Source organism: Eubalaena glacialis, chromosome 1, assembly GCF_028564815.1.
Source record: "Eubalaena glacialis isolate mEubGla1 chromosome 1, mEubGla1.1.hap2.+ XY, whole genome shotgun sequence".
NCBI lineage: Eukaryota > Metazoa > Chordata > Mammalia > Artiodactyla > Balaenidae > Eubalaena > Eubalaena glacialis.
The window spans coordinates 168,189,503-168,209,111 of record NC_083716.1 but is presented as its reverse complement, the minus strand read 5'-3'; the positions used below and the strand labels follow the sequence as shown (position 1 = coordinate 168,209,111).

General features: G+C 34.7%; 2 protein-coding genes across 12 annotated transcripts in view; one reads left to right on the top strand and one right to left on the bottom strand.

Moving 5' to 3' along the window:
* Positions 1-5,694, top strand: part of LOC133087378 (CD302 antigen) — a 129,502-nt gene extending 123,808 nt beyond the window's left edge. For both annotated transcript variants that reach the window (XM_061184389.1, XM_061184380.1), the window contains one exon: positions 2,961-5,694. In XM_061184389.1, coding sequence (XP_061040372.1) covers positions 2,961-3,163 — 203 coding nt within the window. In that variant the 3' untranslated portion in view covers positions 3,164-5,694. The remainder of the gene's footprint in view (positions 1-2,960) is intronic.
* Positions 5,695-6,026: 332 nt separating this feature from the next.
* MARCHF7 (membrane associated ring-CH-type finger 7) overlaps positions 6,027-19,609 on the bottom strand; it is a 47,513-nt gene continuing 33,930 nt past the window's right edge. Inside the window, exons 7-11 of one of the 10 annotated variants that reach the window (XM_061184336.1) lie at positions 14,400-14,509; positions 11,378-11,491; positions 9,842-9,890; positions 7,670-7,694; positions 7,246-7,339 (exon numbers count right to left, since the gene is read on the bottom strand). In XM_061184336.1, coding sequence (XP_061040319.1) covers positions 7,327-7,339; positions 7,670-7,694; positions 9,842-9,890; positions 11,378-11,491; positions 14,400-14,509 — 311 coding nt within the window. In that variant the 3' untranslated portion in view covers positions 7,246-7,326. The other 9 variants (XR_009700396.1, XM_061184327.1, XM_061184319.1 and 6 more) reach the window with 9 other exon arrangements.

The following is a 19,609-nucleotide window of genomic DNA, read 5'->3' as shown; positions in this document are numbered from 1 at the left end:
GTTCATGAAGAATCTTAGGGCTTACTAAATGTATTTTTGGGAAAGGAACAGGTAATATATTTACGTGGTTCCAAAAGCACAACTATACAAGGCAAACACTGAAAAATCTGTCTCCTCCCACTGTGCCTCCGTCCATCCTATTCTACCTGAACCCTTATTGGGCACTATTTCACTTTCTTCTTTAAATGTGTAGTGTTTCTTTTGCCAACGTAAACAAGAGATATGACTTACTTTTTTATTCACTAAATAGTCTAAATCTCTCTCCATGTCATTACCTATAGCCAAATCTTCATTCTTTTTTACAACTGTATACTCATCCATTGTATGGATACATTCAATTATTTACCAACTCCAGACCCCTACTGGGTTGTTTCCAAACATTTGCTATTATAACAGTGCTGCAAGGAATGAATCACCTTGCACAAAAACATGTTTATCTTAGATTCTCTGAAATACAACTGCCGTATTGAACATGAATATATAACTTTGATCAATACTGATAGTTTCAGAGAAATTGTACCATTTTGCATCCCCAAAAACAATGTATGAATGCCTGTTATGAAATTTTTGCAAATTGTGTAGCATAGTTTTTAACCTCCATATTTTTGATGTGTAATTAACTGAGGATAAAATGCACAATCTTAAATGTACACCTTGATGGTTGTTTATGTATATACCTGTGTAACTACCACTCAAATCGAGATGGAACATTTCCATCACACCACAAAATTCCTGCATGCCCCTCCCAATAAATGCCCACCCTACCAGCATCCACCCCACAGGTAACCACTATTGATTTCTATCACCATAGGTTAGAGTTGTTTGTTCTTGAACTTCACATAAATGTAACTTTTTCAGTCAGAACATTTTTTTGATTCATCAGTGCTGCCCATATATATTGTACTTTTTCTGTTGCTGCACACTACTTTATAAACATACCATAATTTGTCCATTCTCCTGTCTATGGACATTTGATCATTATTAGTCTGGCATGAATGTGATCGTGCTATGAACATTCTCATACTTTTTTTTTGGACCTTTGTTCTCATTTTCCTTGAGAGTGAAACAGCCATAGGGTAGCTAATAATGTTTAGCATTATTAGAAATAATCAAATAATTTTTCAAAGTGGTTGAACCATGTTAACATTCCTGCTGACAAGTTCCATTTGCTGTACATCCATCCGATGATGGTCTTGTCAGTCTAATTTTAGCCATTCAGATGGGTATGTAGAGTGATCTTATTTTAATTTCCCTGATGAAAAATGATGTTGAGCACCTTCACACATTTATTAGCCATTTGGATATCTTCTTTTACAAAATGCCTGTTCAGGTCTTTTGCCCTTATTTTTTCCTTAATATCATGATTACTTTCTCTCAGTTTGGAGCTTGCTATGACTGACAGAAGAGGAGAAAAGGAGTGTTTATGGGTTCATTGGGTTCATGTATATATAGGAGAGGTAAATCCTGACTCTTCTATAAGATGAATATATATAACATCTTAAAAAAAAAAATCAAGCAAAGCACCACCTCACTCATTAAGTTGGCTATCAAAAAGAAAAAAGAAAGAAAGGGAAGGGAGAAAGAAAGGGAGAGAGAGAAAGAGAAAAAAAGAGAGAAAGGGAAGGAGGAAGGAAAGGAAAGAAAAGAAAGAAAGAAAACAGAGGGACTCCCTGGTGGTCCAGTGGTTAAAACTCTTGTGCTTCCACTGCAGGGGGCACGGGTTTGATCCCTGGTTGGGGAACTAAGATCCCACGTGCTGCACGGTACAGCCAAAACCAAACCAAACCAAAAAAAAAGAAAACAGAAAATAACAAGTGTCGAGAAGAATGTGGAGACCGTGGAACCTCTGTGCAGTACTGACGGGAATGTAAAATGGTGCATCCGCTGTGGAAACAGTACAGGAGCTTCCCCAAAAATTTAGCATAGAATTACCATATGATCCAGTATATACCCAAAAGATGTGAAAACAGGGACTTGAACAGAATTTAAACAACCATGTTTATAGCAGTATTATTCTCAGTAGCCAGGAAGGTGGAACCAAATCAAGTGTCCATCTACAGATGAATGGGTAAGTAAAACATGGTATATACATACTATGAATATTATTCAGCCTTAAAAAGGCAATTCTGACACATGCTACAACATGCATGAACCTGGAGGACACTAGGCTAAGTGAAATAAGCCAGTCACAAAAGGACAAATACTGTATGACTCTAATTATTTGAGGTACCTGGAGTAGTCAGCCTCAGAGACAGAAGGTAGAATGGTGGTTGCCAGGGGCAGGGGAGAGGGGGGAATGGGGAGTTAATGTTTAATATAGTTTTCAGGTTTGCAAGATGAAAGTTCTATAGTTGAATGGTTATGACACAGCACAACAATGTAAATGTACTTAATGCTACTGAACTGCACACTTAAAAATGGTTAAGGTGGTAAATTTTGTTATGCATATTTTACTACAATTAAAAAAAAATTTTAAATCAAAGATCAGTATAAGCATGCATGGAGGCAAATAACAGAAGTAACAAGAGTGGCTGCTTTGAGGAATGGTAATTTAGGGTGAGTAGTAGTAGGGCAGGAGGAACAGTATTTTCATTACATACCCTGTAGAACTATGAATTTTAAGCTATGCACATGTATACTTTGGATAACATAAAATAATATATGCAAATAGAAATATATGGTGAAACCTTCAGTGTGGATAATTTCCATTTTAGGATCTTAAAGTAGACTGGAGACCTGCAAAGTTTATTTCAAATTTTGAAGTATGGCAATTATTCAAGCTAAGAAATATAAATCTTGATAGGAATAAATGTGTGTAACTGTTTTTCTAACCAATGTGAGAAATTCTCAAAATAGTGAAATATTTATGTGATGAAACTATATTTGTGCTCCCCAAAGAGCAATACTATCAACTTGTGTATCCTGATTTCCCATATTTTCTTTTGTCTTTTCCTTTACAGATAACCACATTTTAATATCAGCTTTGGTGATTGCTAGCACAGTAATTTTGACAGTTTTGGGAGCAGTCGTTTGGTTCCTGTACAAAAGAAGTTTGGATTCTGGTTTCACCACAGTTTTTTCAGCTGCACCCCAATCACCTTATAATGATGACTGTGTTTTAGTAGTTGCAGAGGAAAATGAATATGATGTTCAATTCGACTAAGGTTTTGGAAATCTCAGATTAAGAAATCAAATACCTTGACAGTAATTCCTATGCAAGATTCTAATATAAAACCTAACAATGAAAATCATGGTTTTTATGATGTATTACCTAATTCCAGTAACATCCACTATTCTCATGTAATCACTGACTGTGACAAAAATTAATCTTTAGGATTATAAGAACAAAGTTTTTTAAAAAGGAATAATCTTAGATATAATTTAATGGTTTTAACCACCTCCTCAAATGCACCTTTCACTTGAATGAAGCTTAAAGCCCAAGTATTAATAGTAAATCAGGTAAAAAAAAAAAAACCCAGTCTACTTGTTATTACCTTCTCCATCTTCCCTCCCACTGAGTTGAACCACCTTAGTTTATAGTTGAATTAAAAAAAAAGAAAAATTCTACTTATCAATCAATCACTATAATTTTAGCAATCACTAGGTCTTTAGTAATTTCTATGGTCTTGCTCCTTTATCAATAAGGTATGGAAGAATAAACCTGACCTTAAAATAGATTCTCTACATTTAGATATCACTTATGCTGGTTACTCTGATAATTCCTCTAATATTTCCATCTTCCTTTATGATTTACATGTAGAACATTTTACAGATTTTTAACACCCCATATGCCACATAATTATACAATTTCAGTACTTTCAGAACACTGTTTTGGACCACAAACAGTATAGCACTGATCATAAATGGTCAGAATTTCAGTAAGATTTAATAAATCTTTCTTGTGAAACAAAAAAAATTACAGCCATACCACGAAGGTGTGGAGGAGGCTGGCATTGCGGGTAACTCTTGGGTCATAGTGTCCTTCAAGGATTTTTCTCCTACCACCATATCTGTTCCTATATCATCATCTCTCATGCTCCCCAAGCCTTGATGAAGTTTATCATTCAATGACATGAAACCTGTGTAAGCAATAACTGCAGAGAAAAACTAAATACTACTGTAGTGATCATGTTCAAAGTTTTCAGTATGTGTAGTGTACATTTTAAGACAATGGTGAAATAATCATTTGGGGGGGTAAAAAATGAAAATGGAAGAAAGCTGAAACAATTATTTCTTTAGCAACTTAAAAACACAGTATTAGAAAAGATAATGTACTTCACATAAAATTGTATTTACTATGTGTAGAAACTTGAAAGTGCGAGGAAAGTAATCTCTCTCCCTAACGCATATCCCATCAATCATCTTATGGGAATACTTTTCATATGGATAGAGACACTATCATCTCTCAAGGTTGACCAGTGGCAACGAAGTCCTAGCTTGCGCCATCTGTTTCCACTGGCCACCATGAATCAGAAACATCCCTCGTCACAATTAATGGCAGTTTTCTTAATGAGACATGTATAACTGCAAAGTGAATAATGTGACTGACTGTGGTACTAAAAACCAAATTTTATACTAGGTGTTATTACAAAACAATTATGCTCTGTAAAAGCTTTGAGATTTTGTGCATTGATTGAGATGTCTATTTTATTACTGATTATCGATAGAGTATTAATGGTGCTGCTAATCGTGAACATTAGACTGGAATTCCTTACTGCTTTTCCTACTCAAATTCTACCACTCCTTTAAGAACTGAGGCCAGCCATCTGTTCCTTAAAACTCTGTAACTATCAATCAATCACAGATCTTTACAGTATCTAATACACTAGCCACTAGCCACATGTGGCTATTTAAATAAAGTTCATTTCCTCAATTGCACTAGCCATATTTCAAATGCTCAAATCACGTGCAGTTAGGAGCTACCACGATGGGCAATGCAAATTGTACAACATTTCCATTATCATAGAAAATTTCAGTGGACAATGCTGCTCTAGAGTCTCCCCTTCCACTTCTACATAACTAATTTTCTTCAGTTCATTTCAGTAACTTCTACCTAATAATGACAGCTCTACCAAAATGGCTGTTTTAACTGATTTAATTTTCCATGTTTGATTTTATCTTCAAACAAGTCCTTAAAGACCCCGGTAATGCAGTGCTAAATCTTAATTCTCTTTATATATCTGAACATCTGTAATAGGCCCTTGTATCTATTTGGTGGTCAACAGATAACTGAATCATTCAAGTCTGTATTTATTTTTAATATTAACAGTAACATTAGCATGCCTGTTTACATTCAGAATGTATAAACTGCTTTCTTCAAACACCTTGGTTCTACCCAATAATGACAATGTAATTCTTATGTTTGGCAACTATTACTACTATCATTACATTTAGCTACCACTTACTTTTAACTACATTTTCTTAGGAATTTGCAATCTTAAATTCTTAGGAATTTGAGTAGTGTATGGTCTCTATTTTGTTCAGAATTTAAAAGTGATACCAATGAAAGATTTTTCTTATTCCCTCTAATTCACATTTACAGGACGTAAGCAGCTAATACAATACTGAAATACTAAGTGGTACAAAGGAACTACAAGAATACTATAAAGCTCAAGCCACTGTCTGTATCTCTGTCATTTAGCACTTAATATAGCAAAACTATAAATAAATTGTATGCACACCAATGGAATGTTTTCTACCATTTACTTAAAATTTTTAAATAAAAAATTTTGTGGGTTAAGACACTACATTTTCATGCTGAGTTCTATTAAAAGCATAAATGTTTCAAACTCAAAGCATCCCTAAAGACCTGTAGAATAGATATTGATACTGGCATCCTTAAATTTTGCATATCTGCTTTAAGGAAGGCAACGCAAAGATAACAGGCAGAAGTTGAGCAAATGTTTTAGAAACAAACAATTATATTTCATATAAAATGGGATTTAAAATAAGATTCTTGGCTATAAGGTTGGAAGGCTTCTTGAGCACCTGTTTAAAAGGAAACATTTCAAACTATAAAGTAAATCAATCAGTATGCACTTTATTTCAAGCCAAAGTTTTACATTAAGACCAACAATCTGACTGAATGTGGGCAAACTGTTGATTCACACGTGAGAAATTACATGGTTTCTATTTAGGTTCTGAAAAAGTAGCTTAACAAAAGACTTTATTTAACCTGAAACCCGCCTGAAGGCATTTTTAAGTGTATCCTAAGGGTGTTGACAGAGAAAATATACAGTGTTATGGACATACACACAACTCAGGACCACAGTATGGTGAACAGTTAATGTTCATCTCTTCTCTAAAGGTAGTGAAAAATATTAAGTCATCAAATAAATGCTTAGAATTACCAAGGAACAGTTAAAAACGACCAGGATCCAAACAGGTTATTTATATCATATTTATCTATAAAGAAGTGACAACACTAAAAAACACATTGAAAACCAGTGTTTTAAACTCTGAATGTGGGATTTAAAAATATTTCGTTAACTTGAGACTGCAATAATACTTTTAACCGAATAGCATCTGACTGGCAAATTCTGATACAATTTACAGCTGTAATATTCCTAAAAGGAATATCTACATACTATGGCCTATCAAATATAATCTGCATTTTGCATATCAATACAAAAATTTATCCATTTGTACACTTTATTTATATATTTTAAAAATTAGATTTCATTGCTAAGTGAATTTAGAATTCAAATTAAATTTGGAAACCTAATATAATGAATGCTCTTCTTAACTTTCTCCCCATTCTTTTTTTTTTTTTAAACACTGGAAGCAAATGATTATGCAAATGAAACCGCAACTTAAGGCATTTTAAAAAGAAAAATAATTAGGTGCCATTTGGCAATTTATTCTAAAAGCATATTTTGTCCCACTTTTTTCACTAACGAGACTAAAACACCAACCTTTTTTCATAAATATAACTACAGTAATCACAACACAAAAAAGGGCTGTCAGCATTGCTTAGATATTTAAAACAAGGGTAACACTTTCCCCACTCATCTAAAAGAAAAATACTTTTAATTACCAGTTTATAAACATCAGATTCACTGGCCATGTTAAAAGGCCCAGCAGAATTTTAATTCAGCAACACTTGAGAATGAACATATATATACATGCATAATGTGTGTGTGTGTGTGTATATATATATATTCATTCTATATATAGACAATAAATGTGTTCAATAGGTATTTCCCCAGAAAATTAATTCATACTTAATTGCCAGTTTTAATAAACACTGTTCACAGATCATCCATTTGTCTCATATGAAGTTAGGCAATATCAAATGTTCTGTTATGGTCTCCATCTTCTTCAGAATCATCCTCTGAAGCTGTTGAAAGAAAACAGGATGATCAAGAATGATTTTAAGGGGGATGAGAATGGAAGGGTAAGTATGAAGCCAGAACAGCAATGACTTGTACGATAAAAACCCCAATGTAGTATATGCCAGGGTTAGTGCGGTCTGACTGTGGGTGAGGCCCGTCTACAACGCTCCCACCCCTCATTTTCATTTTTTCTTGTTAGTTTTTATTAAAATGAAAATGTTTAAAAATGTGGTTCAAGAACATCTAAAAAGTTTCTGAGATCAATTTGTGTTCACAGTAGCTAATGAGAAATACACTAGAGAAAGAGTAAACTTAAGGCAAGTGCTCTCACACACCTGAGTAGAATCTGGCTTATTACCGCTGCATGTTTGATGTATCCGATGAGAATGAAAAAAAATGTACATAGAATAATAGGTTATGGGTGTTCTTGAAATTTACATCAGAGCTATGTCTATACAATGCCAAGAAAAAGCTCTATTTAGTCAAAAAAGCTTTATATAGACACAGCCTAAGTTAATATAATTGGATTTAGTAAAAACCTTTTGTTGAGATTATTCCTATGCCTCCACGTTGTCAGAAATTTATCACTCTTGCAACATGTCCGACCTCAATTTATTTTACAGTCATTAGTGGCTCAAGAGTTTAACATAAAACTTCCACGAACGTCTTTAAGAAGGACACAGTAAGTACAAGACTATGTAACTGTCTGCATGTGAAGGAAAATGGAAGTTCACTAAACATCCTACCAGCATTTCCCCTATTATCAAGGGCAGAAAGGTTAAATGTACACTCTTCTTGTATTTAATACTGGACAATTTAAGGGTGACCAGAAAATGGAATCAACAAGAAAAAATTATGCAACACGTACAGATGAAACTTCAATCTCCATATATTTACCTTGCAGAAATTTAAAATCCATTTTAAATAAATATCAAGCATATACTTAGCTCATGAAGAGTAAATCCTATGCTTAACTTTTATGCAATATCATGGAGAAATGTCAAACTAAAAAATAAAATAGCTTTTCAGAGAATTTCTCATGTTTTCTATTGGATTAACTCTACAGAAGAAAATTCAGTCAGAACCAATTTTCAGAATTTATTAATACTCTAGTACTTAGGAGTTAACTTGTAGCACCCACATCTTTCACTCTCAGTTAAGTCTGGGTATATATTTCAACTTCACCTTTTCCCTCTCGTTCACATGTTGGGAGTAGACCCTCCTATATGTTTAGAAAACTAAATTCTAAATGAGAATGTTAGTTGAAAACAAGCAATCTGGGGAAAATGTACACTGCAACAAATTACTCTCATCACATTTGACAAAGTATCAATCATAATTTACAAAAGAGAGATCTTTGTATTAGCCAACATGATGGATCTGAACTAAGAAGGTATGAAGGATAAAAAGATTTACACTAAATGAAGTCCCACTTTATTATACCATTTGATTCCTTTATATACCATTTCCACACATACTAACTAAAATTGTGAAAATGCATTACCTCATTGTACCTCTAATCCTTTTAAAACTTTAAAAAAACCTTACTTCAAAGGATGCTAAGCTTTCTCTAAAGGTAAAAATATTATGCACATTACAGGTTAACAGTCCAAGTATTTTGAAGATGAGTATAGAAGATAATCAATTGGAGAATACATATATAAAAACACTTCAAAGAGTGTACTGGAATCTGATCATGGGATGCCAGTTGCTTTGGGTGAAAAAGCACAATAGGTAGGGTAATCTTGGATTCCCAGGAACTGTTCCAGAGCCACCAATATCTGTGCCCACCTGGTATGAAGCACCCTGGAGGTTGTAGGACTTTGAGAAGAGGGTAAGCTGTGCAGATGCCTGTAAAGATTTGGGCATTAAGTGCCTTCACATAGGAGCCCAGGCAGAAGTCCTAAAGCTGGAACGTGATCTTAAGAGATTGGAGCTGCTGGCGGAGCTGGCTGCCTATTAAAGGTCCATGAGGACCTGAACAAGGAGCAAAAAAAAAAAAACAAAAAAAAAACAAAAAAAACTATGGCTTCTGTTAGGGACTCAGAATTAGGACTCTTTCACCACTATATTCCTAGAACTATATATAAACCCAGGGAACACCTTCTATGATCTAACAAAGCTAAAGAACAAGTAAAATTTCACACACAAAAAATCTAAAGAAGTGTGTTTTGATTAGTAAACATGTCTTCTTTTAAAAAAGTGTTAACATTAAAAGTGTTAAAATTAAGGTGATTAAATATATATTTTTATTTTAAATAAAATACTGATGGTTAAAATAACACCCTTCCATACATTAAAATTAATTTAATTTTTAAAAAATAGGCTCTTAAAAAACTAGTGTCAGTTGCCCAACCCATCTTTCCCAAATCAATTATTCTGGTATTATTAAGCCTATAAATGAAGCTCTAATTTGGTAGAAAGAGTATATATACTTAGGTTTTGCTCTGTGGGTTTAATTTGCAAAAGTAAATTCAACAAGTCTGGGGAGGGGAAATTCCACCTACTTTCGAGATCTTCCATATGTGCCTGAAGAGTTCTTGCAAGGTTAATAAACTAGAAACAATGCAGAAAGAAATACAGTAGTTTAAATGTAGCAAATGGATCTAAAGAGAGAATCAGTATAAGAGATTCATTTCTACTTAAAAGTCAAACATAATTTTAAGCCTTTAAATAGGGGGTTTTTCTCCCCCCACATCAAAACTTACAAGCTTAAGGATATGATTTTTTTAATGTCTTACATAATCATTATTGCGATGTAAAAATCATATATTAATCATGTAGAAATTGGGAGCAGATACAATATAATATTCTATGAATACCGCTGTCTTCTTGCATTGATATAATACTTCCAAAAACTATGGAGAAAAAAAATTAAACCTCTGCAATTTGGACCCAAGTGAATTTTAGTGGTCAATTAAAAAAATAAATCAGTATTTTCCTGCCTAGAAGTATTGCATTTGACTCTGTACTTTTAAAAAAATCATAAAAGTGACTTCCACTTTAATATTAACTTGTGTATACCTTTTACAAAGGCATGAATTCAACACATCTTATTATATACTTTATATGGTTCGTTCACTCTGAAGAGATTAAAGTTGCCTGTTTAGAAATCAAGAGCTCTTTGCTCAAATTCTGAAAGCTCTTGATAGTTCGTTCTCTTTTCTCTGAATGATAATAATCTGTCAACTGGCTCACAGGAATAATGTTTACATGATTACAGAAAAATGTTCTACCCATATACACTGAATTGGCTATTTGATAATTTTCAAAATATAATAGAAACATTATACCTCACCATAAACTCTACTAAATTTTCATCACCAAGAGAACATCTATATAAAAACTAGTTTGAAGGATATGTTTATGAACACATTTCAAGATATTAGGTGTTCAGAATGCTACTGTAATGAGATATAGACTCTAGTCCCTGCTACATAAAATGGGCAAGGCAGTAGAGTATAAATTTCCATAACAGTACCTTTTAATTAAAAATACCTAACAAACAGCTAGCTTAAGTGTTAAATTAAGGCAATAGTGTATAGACTAAATACCAAATAGTCCAGATCTTAAGTAGTTTGAAATATGGAGGCTTAAAAACTACTACACTGGTAATCTTTTACAACATAGTAACAAATAAATTGAAGTTAATTTCCCATACTCTTTCAGTTTTTGGAGTTCAATTTCAGGTTTCTAAGTTAAAATACTGAGTCTTGTTTTTGTTTTTTAATTAAAAAGAGCATTTTCCTTAGTACTTCCAATTCTGTCCCTGTTTTTCACTGAAATATATTCCAATCACCTTCAAGAGCTAGAAAATTACTTCTTTTTCTAAAACAGCTTTATGAGAAAATTAGGCTGCTTGATACAGAGCTAAGGCAGACAGCAATTTCTATTAAATCTACAGTATCTTTAATTTTAAGAAAGATTTTAATATAAGAACTCCCCAAAGGAAATAGACTGTGAACATATAGAACAATCTGCTTTCCAAAGCAAACACTTGTTGCATCACATCCGCCCTTTTCCCCTGCTCCAAGGTTACTTACTCGGACACGTGTGCTTGGTTCATTCGTATTTCCCATCATATCAGAAAAGCTTTGTTCGCACAAGTGCAATAACACAACTAGGTAGAGACCAGAGCTGATAAACTCATACTCAGCCTTCAACAGGGAAGCAAATGAGAAAAAGAAGAATATGGAGAATGAAAAATTAATAGACAAGAGATTGACATCCAAGGTATACTGAGAAACTAGAGGAAATGTATTCATATCCAGTCTTAGTAAGAGATACAGCACCATCTATTAAACCAAGAAATAAAAAGTCACCCTCCATAATTTCATAATTTTACTAATGCTATAAGGTGTACAAATAGGTGTGTGAATATCCTCTTTATTTTCATACAGTCTTCTTTTATGTAATTTATATAAAAGTGGGACTTTTAACTCATTTGATGGTAGAATGAATGCTCTGGTTCTATCAAGTTATAAAGCGCCTAACAGATTTTATTAATACAAATGGCTATAAATGTTTACTTAATTATCATTTCATCTATAGCTAAATCAATAAATTAAAACCTAGTCAAATGGGTCAAGTGTTTATTACATAATATAATTAACTTTAAGGTAACAGTAAATATAAAAATGAACTAATAAAGGTAATAGAGTAACTGTTCTTCATATCATTCACACAGAAATTTATAGTGGGTAAAAACTGTCCTTTGGTTCAAAATTGTTGTTTTGAAGCTAATAATACAAGTCATGAATATAGTGTTATTAAAAATCTAATCTATCCTGTAATTTTTATACAGTGAACTACCTGTAAGTTGTACCATTTTTGGTAATTAACTCATCTGAAGTTAAGAACTATACGTTCTTAGTAACAACTTCAGCAAGTAACTGGTTATCAGATTCCACAGAGCATTCAAGAAATTTGAAATTGACTTATTAAAAACTTTCTTTAAATCTTCGCTTACTTTTCTTATTTTTAACTTAAAAGGAAATAAATTTATGTCCTGAAAATTTTTTTTAAAAATTTTAATGTTTATCACCTTGAAAAAAATGAAGCTACTGGATAATGAGGAAATAAACTGCATTAAACTAATCATTTCAAATGAGAGTAGTTCTTGGGCCCCCCAGAATCCAAGATTCACACAGAACAAAGAAGTTAAAGCCAGGAAGCTTAATCAAGGCTGTCACTGCTTTTACAATGACTCCACCTAATATTTCCTCACACTTAAATTATTTAAGATTGTGGGTCATTAAATCCTTGGAGAACCATGAAAACATTCCTGGTTGAATCAAAATGCCAAAGAACCACCTTTAAGAGACATGATGGAGCACCTACAGAAGGAAGATGGCAGAAGAAAACCATCCTTTGAAACCTACTCTCATTTTGAGAAGATGAAAAAAAAATTTTTTCTCTCCATCATTCTATTTTTACATACTCTTTTCCCCGTTCTTTAAAATACCAATGCTCAGCTGTCTAGAGAGACTCCTTAGGGATTTAAGACAATTCCTTGCTGAAAACACTATTCTCTTTGGACAAGTGGCTCATTAAAGAATAGAGTAATAATTAGTATGAACAGCATCTATGCTACATCAATTGCCTTAATGGTTCATTAATTATATCAGTGATTCTTAACCTGGATCTAAGTAATCAGCTTCAAAGGATCTGGGAATCCCTTAAATCATATACAAATATTGTGTCTTTGTATATTTTGTTAGGAGTGTGATTTTAATCAGATTTTCAAAGGGTATTCATTATTCCCACATTTTAAAGGTAAAGGGTATCCATAAAAGATCATGTTGCTTGATTCCATTTATACGAAATATCCATAATGGATAAATCCAGAGACAGAAGGCAGTTGGTGGTTGCTGAAGGAAGGGGGGACAGGGAGCAACTGGTTAAGGGGTACAGGATTTTCTTTAGGAGAGATGAAAGTATCTTGGAAGTAGATGGCAGTGGTGGTTGCACAATATCGCAAATATACCGAATTGTTCACTTTAAAATGATTTTTACGTTTATGTGAACTTTACCTCTATCAAAAAAAGGGGGGTGTCCACTACTCCTTAATTTAAAGTGTTTTTCAAGCATTCATGCGTTCTCCCGCCATCATATCTCTTTTTATAACAAATATGCTAAGCACACTTGGACAGTACGGCTCTTGAGTCATCCTTGTAATCTCCTTTAACATCTTTTTTCCCCCAGAATTTTCCTTTAGGAGGAAGAAAAGGGGGAAAATATTGAACTCTTCATTCTAACTATCTAAGCATCTCAAAAAATTTTTTTAATTTAAAGCTTCATGAAACAAAAATTAGTGACCAAATCAATTATTAGGAGAATAGTTATCAATAATACCAAAAAATCTGAGAAATGAGAAGAAAATATTTGAAAAAAAATTTAATAAGATCAGATTATTCATTATATGAATAGACTATAATGACACAAATACTAAAAGAAAGAGGTTTATAAACAATGTGAACTTGGAATTAAAGATTTCTTAAGTAAGTTGTTCAACATAAAGTTGGAGGTAGGAATGAGGAGACTGGAGGGAACCAGGATAGTAGAAGAACATGGGGGCAGATAGGCACATAAAAAGCTATTCCTAACATTAAAAAAAAAAGGAAGGGAGGAAGGGAGGGACGGAGGGATGGAGGAAGGGAGGGACGGAGGGATGGAGGGAGGAAGGAAGGAAGGAAGAGGATGAAGATCCAGGGCTTGGTGTTTCAATCATGTTCTAGGACTAAGAGGTATTCACAACTGAGACAGCTCTTAGCATGCCTATTTGGGGACCATTTAGTAAGCCTTTATTTTCACGTTTATTTAGGAACCATATAATAAATTTTACCTTAATAATTTAAAACCTGTGACTTGCTTTTTTGCCTTTCACTTTCAAAAAGTTATAGGAAAGTAAAGAAAAATTATAAAATTATACCTAATGCAGTAAAAGAAAATATTATTATTATTTTAATGCAGGTTTTCTGACCATGATTTAATCTTTTCTTCAAGAGTTGTCCTTTAAGCACAGAATAGACACTTACCAAGGTAAATTAGGCAAAATATACTAACTTGTTCATTTGCATGAGCTCTATGTAGTTCATGAATATCAAAATCCTCCAGGTTAAGCTGCAACTTCTCTTTACAGAGTTCACAGGTGGTTACAGCCTCTAGCGAAGAACCTGGTAAAAAATTACAAGTAAAGCTTAATTTTGCAGGGTCTCCACAAAACATTTTTCCTTGTAGGTTTAAGCTTAGAATACAGAAAACTGAAAGGAAGGCAGGGAGGAAGAGATAGCAGGGAGACTGTGCTACGACCATAAACCAGTAATGTCTCCTAAAATATCAATCAGTAACACCTGATGTGCATGTCAAGTCCTACTCTGTGGTACCTAAGCCTCCACCCATTTTTTCCCCCCAGATGCTCATACATTTTGATATGGGAAGCTGACAATGGAATGTTAGTTATCTGTACCTCCTACTTCCTCCTTAAGTACTCTGGCAAGATGCCAAGAAAACATGGTATCTAAAACAACTAGTTACATATACTCAGGCTAGTATCTTTAATGTGACAACATATACTAAGACCTTCTGTGGTCGAAGAAATGTGTCTTCCCTGCAGGACAGAAGGCAAAAAAAGGGATCCACCTTTGTTCAGATAAAAACAGCTCCCCTCCGCCATGAAAAGAATGAAGTCCTTATACATGCTACAACTGCTAAGTAAAATAAGGCACAAATAAGATACAAAAAGGACAAATGCTGTATGATTTCACTTATAAGAAATATGTAGAATAAGCAAATTCATAGAGAAAGTAGATCAGAAGTTACCAGGGGCTGGGGAGGAGGGGGAGAAGGGTGTTAGTGCTTAATGGGTATAAAATTTCTGTTTAGGGTGACTTAAAAGTTTTGTAAACAAATAGTGGTGATGGTCACAAAACATTCGGAATCTACTTAATGTCACTGAATTATACACTTAATAATGGTTAAAAGGGCAAATTTCATGTTATATCAATATATATTTTACCACAATTAAATAAAATTCCATCTGTCCTGTAGGCACTCAACACTTGGTTACTCCTAAGCTTCTGGCTCCAATTAAGTAGGTCTTGTCTAATTAAATATATAGCCATTTTCCCCCTTGTGTTTATTTTTAGACAGGGTTTTAAAATGAAAAAAGGTACTAAAAATTAGAGCAAGTCATGTGCATAAACAAGATAAAGATTTAGATTCAATTTAACTAACATTTACGGAGTGCTTGTTATGTGCCAAAATAGATTAGAAGTTCTGGAGATTCAAGGAGAAGTCCATAGTGTTATGACCTGATGGAGAATATAAAGAATGTGAAACTTTAGAAGGCTTTCTCTTATCAGACATTTATTCTCTGATTCAGAAGCAGGAAAAATGTGATGGTCATAAAATATGGACACTGGATATCATTAAAACAAAGTCTTTCACATCTTAGGGTTTCATTTTTCTCTTCTACGGAACAAGTGACCTATAGAAGTTGTTCAAAAAGGTCATACGCAGATGGGAGGAACGCATTTATCCCTACAATCTTTAATCCAGGATTCTGTCCTTTACATCCCACCTCATTCAGTAGGCCCTGACTGCATTTGCCTAAACTTGTACTAGACGTATTCTATTCATCTTTGAACATCCTGTAGAGTTTCAACAGTCCATATATAGTAGCTGCCTAATAAATATTTAAATGAATCTCTACCAGAGAATCACCTACCAGATGGGGTCTTTATGAAAATACGAGAAAGCCTTGAGGAAACTTAAAAGGAAGGTTCAGTTCTTGAGATCTTAACATTCATTTGACCATGAATACTTACTATTACCTTTAAAACCTATTTAATTGAGTACTTACTATGAGTCCAATACTGTGAGAAACTATTCATAAACATCATCTCATTTGACCTTAACAACAAGCTATTACTCAATTTTATTCATGATGGAATTGAGGCTCAACCCCAGACCTACTAAAAAATGTTTAGGAATGGATCTGAGGCATCTATGTTTTTAAAAACTCCAATGGGTAATATTTTGATCAGCAGCCAGGGTTCAGAACCAATGTTAAAAGAGACTTACTCAAAATCCTATAGTTAAGTGTTGGAGTCAATATTCCAACCTAAGCACGTCTAACTCCAAAAATCCAATGTTCTTAGACAATATATTGTATTATCTGTTTTCCTGCCTACATAATACTAACAATCCAATTGCAAATGTAACAGAAGGTGAGTCAAGTTGTTTTTCATTTTGGTGATACCTAACATTTCTGGACCCTTGCTAAGTGTCAAGAACCATGCTGAGCACTCATTTTATCTTAATAACACCCCAGGGTGATGACTAATAAAGCCTATGAGGCTGTCATAACACTATACAGCCAAGAAGAGGCTGCTACAGGTAAGACAGCCCATCCCACAGGTTTGGGATCAGGTTAGTTTAGAAGAAAAGATAACCCCCTACCCCAAGGAGGCCTTTGCTAACCTTGCAGCAGGAAAAAATTTCCCACTAGCTTCGTAATCTCCAGTTTGAATAGGTTACTCAAACTCCTCCAACAGATTATTAACATTAAAATTAATACCATCATACCTCACAACCTGTTTGCCTATGCCACCCAGCTATCACCATCAGACTGTCATTTTCACACAATTATGTACATTTACTATTCTGATCTAATTTCCCACCCTACTAGTCACATTCTCACCCTACGAGTCACATTCCACTAGGTCCTCTGGTACTCATGGTCCAACATTAAACTCCTCTTAACCAATCTGCTTTATGAATTATCTCTTCAACTTCAAGCCTGAACCACAGTGCCTCACAAACTGATACATACTCTTCTGCAGCCATTTTTTTCCCCACAACACTTTGTACCTCAGGACCAAGAAATAGGGATAGATGCCCCCTCCCCACACCTATTGCTGTTTTGAAACTCTAAGTCCCTCCTCATTCATTAATGACTTTAGCACGTCTCTTCTTTACCCAACTTATTTCTTGGCTATTTCAACAGCCACATAAGACCACATTTGATTCCGACTTCCTCAACATCCTTGCTTCCAATATTACCCTTCCCCACCTAAGCCACCTACTTTATGGTCATACCGTTGACCCTGTCATTGCAGTGTACTGCACTACTCCTAAAATCTGTATTTTAAGCATCCTCGCCTGTGCACCTACAACTTTTCATCATTTTAGCTCACCTACTCTGGCAATTCTCTTCAATGTCACTGAGATTCAAAGACACTGACCCTACCACTTCTCACTATCCACTTCTTAATGTTCTTACTCCCTTCCTTATTTTGTCTAATTTCTAGGCTCACCACAACTACAGCCTTACAAACACCCTTAACTCCCTTCATCATATTTGCCTGGCAAAGGTCCCAACCCCATCGAACTCAAATCCTCATCTGTATCCAAGTATCTGAAAACTGCTTCTAAAAAAAATGTACATGTATCCCAATCCCACTTTTAAATCATATTCATGGCCACAGATTTTTATGGACATTAGTACTACCTGAAAACCCTGAAAGCATTTTAGAATGTTATTTTCCCCACACATGAAAATCTCTTAACCCATCCCCTCATCAGCTAAAGACCTTACTAAGAAAACAGAAGCAATCATATAGGAATTCAAGCACCTTCTCACCAAAGCAACAAACTGATCAATAATCCATATCTACACTAGCTTTCTAGAGATGAAGTGCCCTTTTTCCTATTAAAGGCTAACTACTCAACTTGTGCTCTGGATCCCACCTTTCCTTTCCCTTTTCATAATTTTTTTTCTCTCCATTGTATCTCTTGTTAAAATAAAAAATGCCCTCAAATTTCTACCTCGAAACAAAAACAAAACAAAAACATGTACCATGACCCCATATAACTCTCCAATTCCTACCCTGTATCTCCAATCTCCTTGACAATAAAGCTTATTGTAAGAGGGCGTCTATGCCACTGCTTCCCCAGTCTTACTCAGTTCAATTTAATCATACAAAGACACCTCCCCAGCACTGAAGTCACCAAGGTCATCCATGCTACCAAATCCAGCTGTCATTTCTTTGTTCTTATCTCTTTGTTCTGATTTCTTTGCAGTACCTGACAGGGTTGGTTACACCCTCTTAAAACATTTTCTTCTTTTGGCTTGCACAACACTACATTTTCTCAGTTTTCTTCATACCAGACTGAGGCTGCTCCTCAAATCTCCTTCTCTGTTCCCACTAAGCGTTTGGGTGCCTCAGGGCTCTGCCCTCGGCTCATTTTTTTAATATCTGCTCTTGCTCAAGTGACCTTATTTAATCTTAAATCTTAAAATATTATGTGCTCATGATTCCTAAAACTGTTATTTTCTGCACTAAAACCCCTGAAACATCACGCCTGTCTTGCTAACTGCCCATAACCATTTCCATATGGTTATTTAATAAACAGTTCAAATACAACATTTCTAAAACAGAACTCTCGGTTTCCTCTCCCAAATTTATTCTATTCTCAGTCTTCTTTATTTTCAGTCAATGGCCCCACCATTTATTTAGTTGCTCAAGGCAAAAATATGAGCTTCTCTAAGTGTTCCTTCTCCTTCACTCCACCACATCCAATCCACTGGTGAGTCTTATAGAATCTACCTCCAAAACATACCAGAATCCATCATCCATTTCTACCACCACCACCACCATCACCACCTCTTGTAAAGATAGATTCCTGGTTGGTCACCACAATAGATTCCTGGTTGACCCCCCTGCTTCTACTCTTGTCCCACTAAAATCCACTCTTCACAGAGCAGCCAAAATATAAATAAGATCATTTCACTCTCCTGACCTTCAGTGGCTTCCCACGACACTTACATAAAAATCTAAGCTTCTGACATTAACTTTCAAAGTCCTAAATGAGCTAGCCTCTGCTAATCTCTCTTACCTCAACTTATCACCCCTCTCCTTTCCCACTAATTATACTCCAGCCATGCTGGGCCTTCATTCAATTCCTCAAACACACCTAAGTCATTCCCACCTTAAAGTCTCTGTACTAGCTGTTCTGTGTGCTGGAATGCTTTTCCTCTCATTCTAGAATAGCTAGCTCCTCTTCATTCAAGTATAAATGTCCTCACCTCAACAAGGCATTCCTTTAACACGTAATCCCACCACGAGAGCAAGTGCCTTGTCTGTCTTGCTCTCTATATCCCACATCTAGAACAATGCCTGGCTCCATAACAGGCACTTAATAAACAATGACTCCCTACAGTAATCTTATTGCTGCATAACAACATGAGAGACAATAAATCTTTCTCAAGG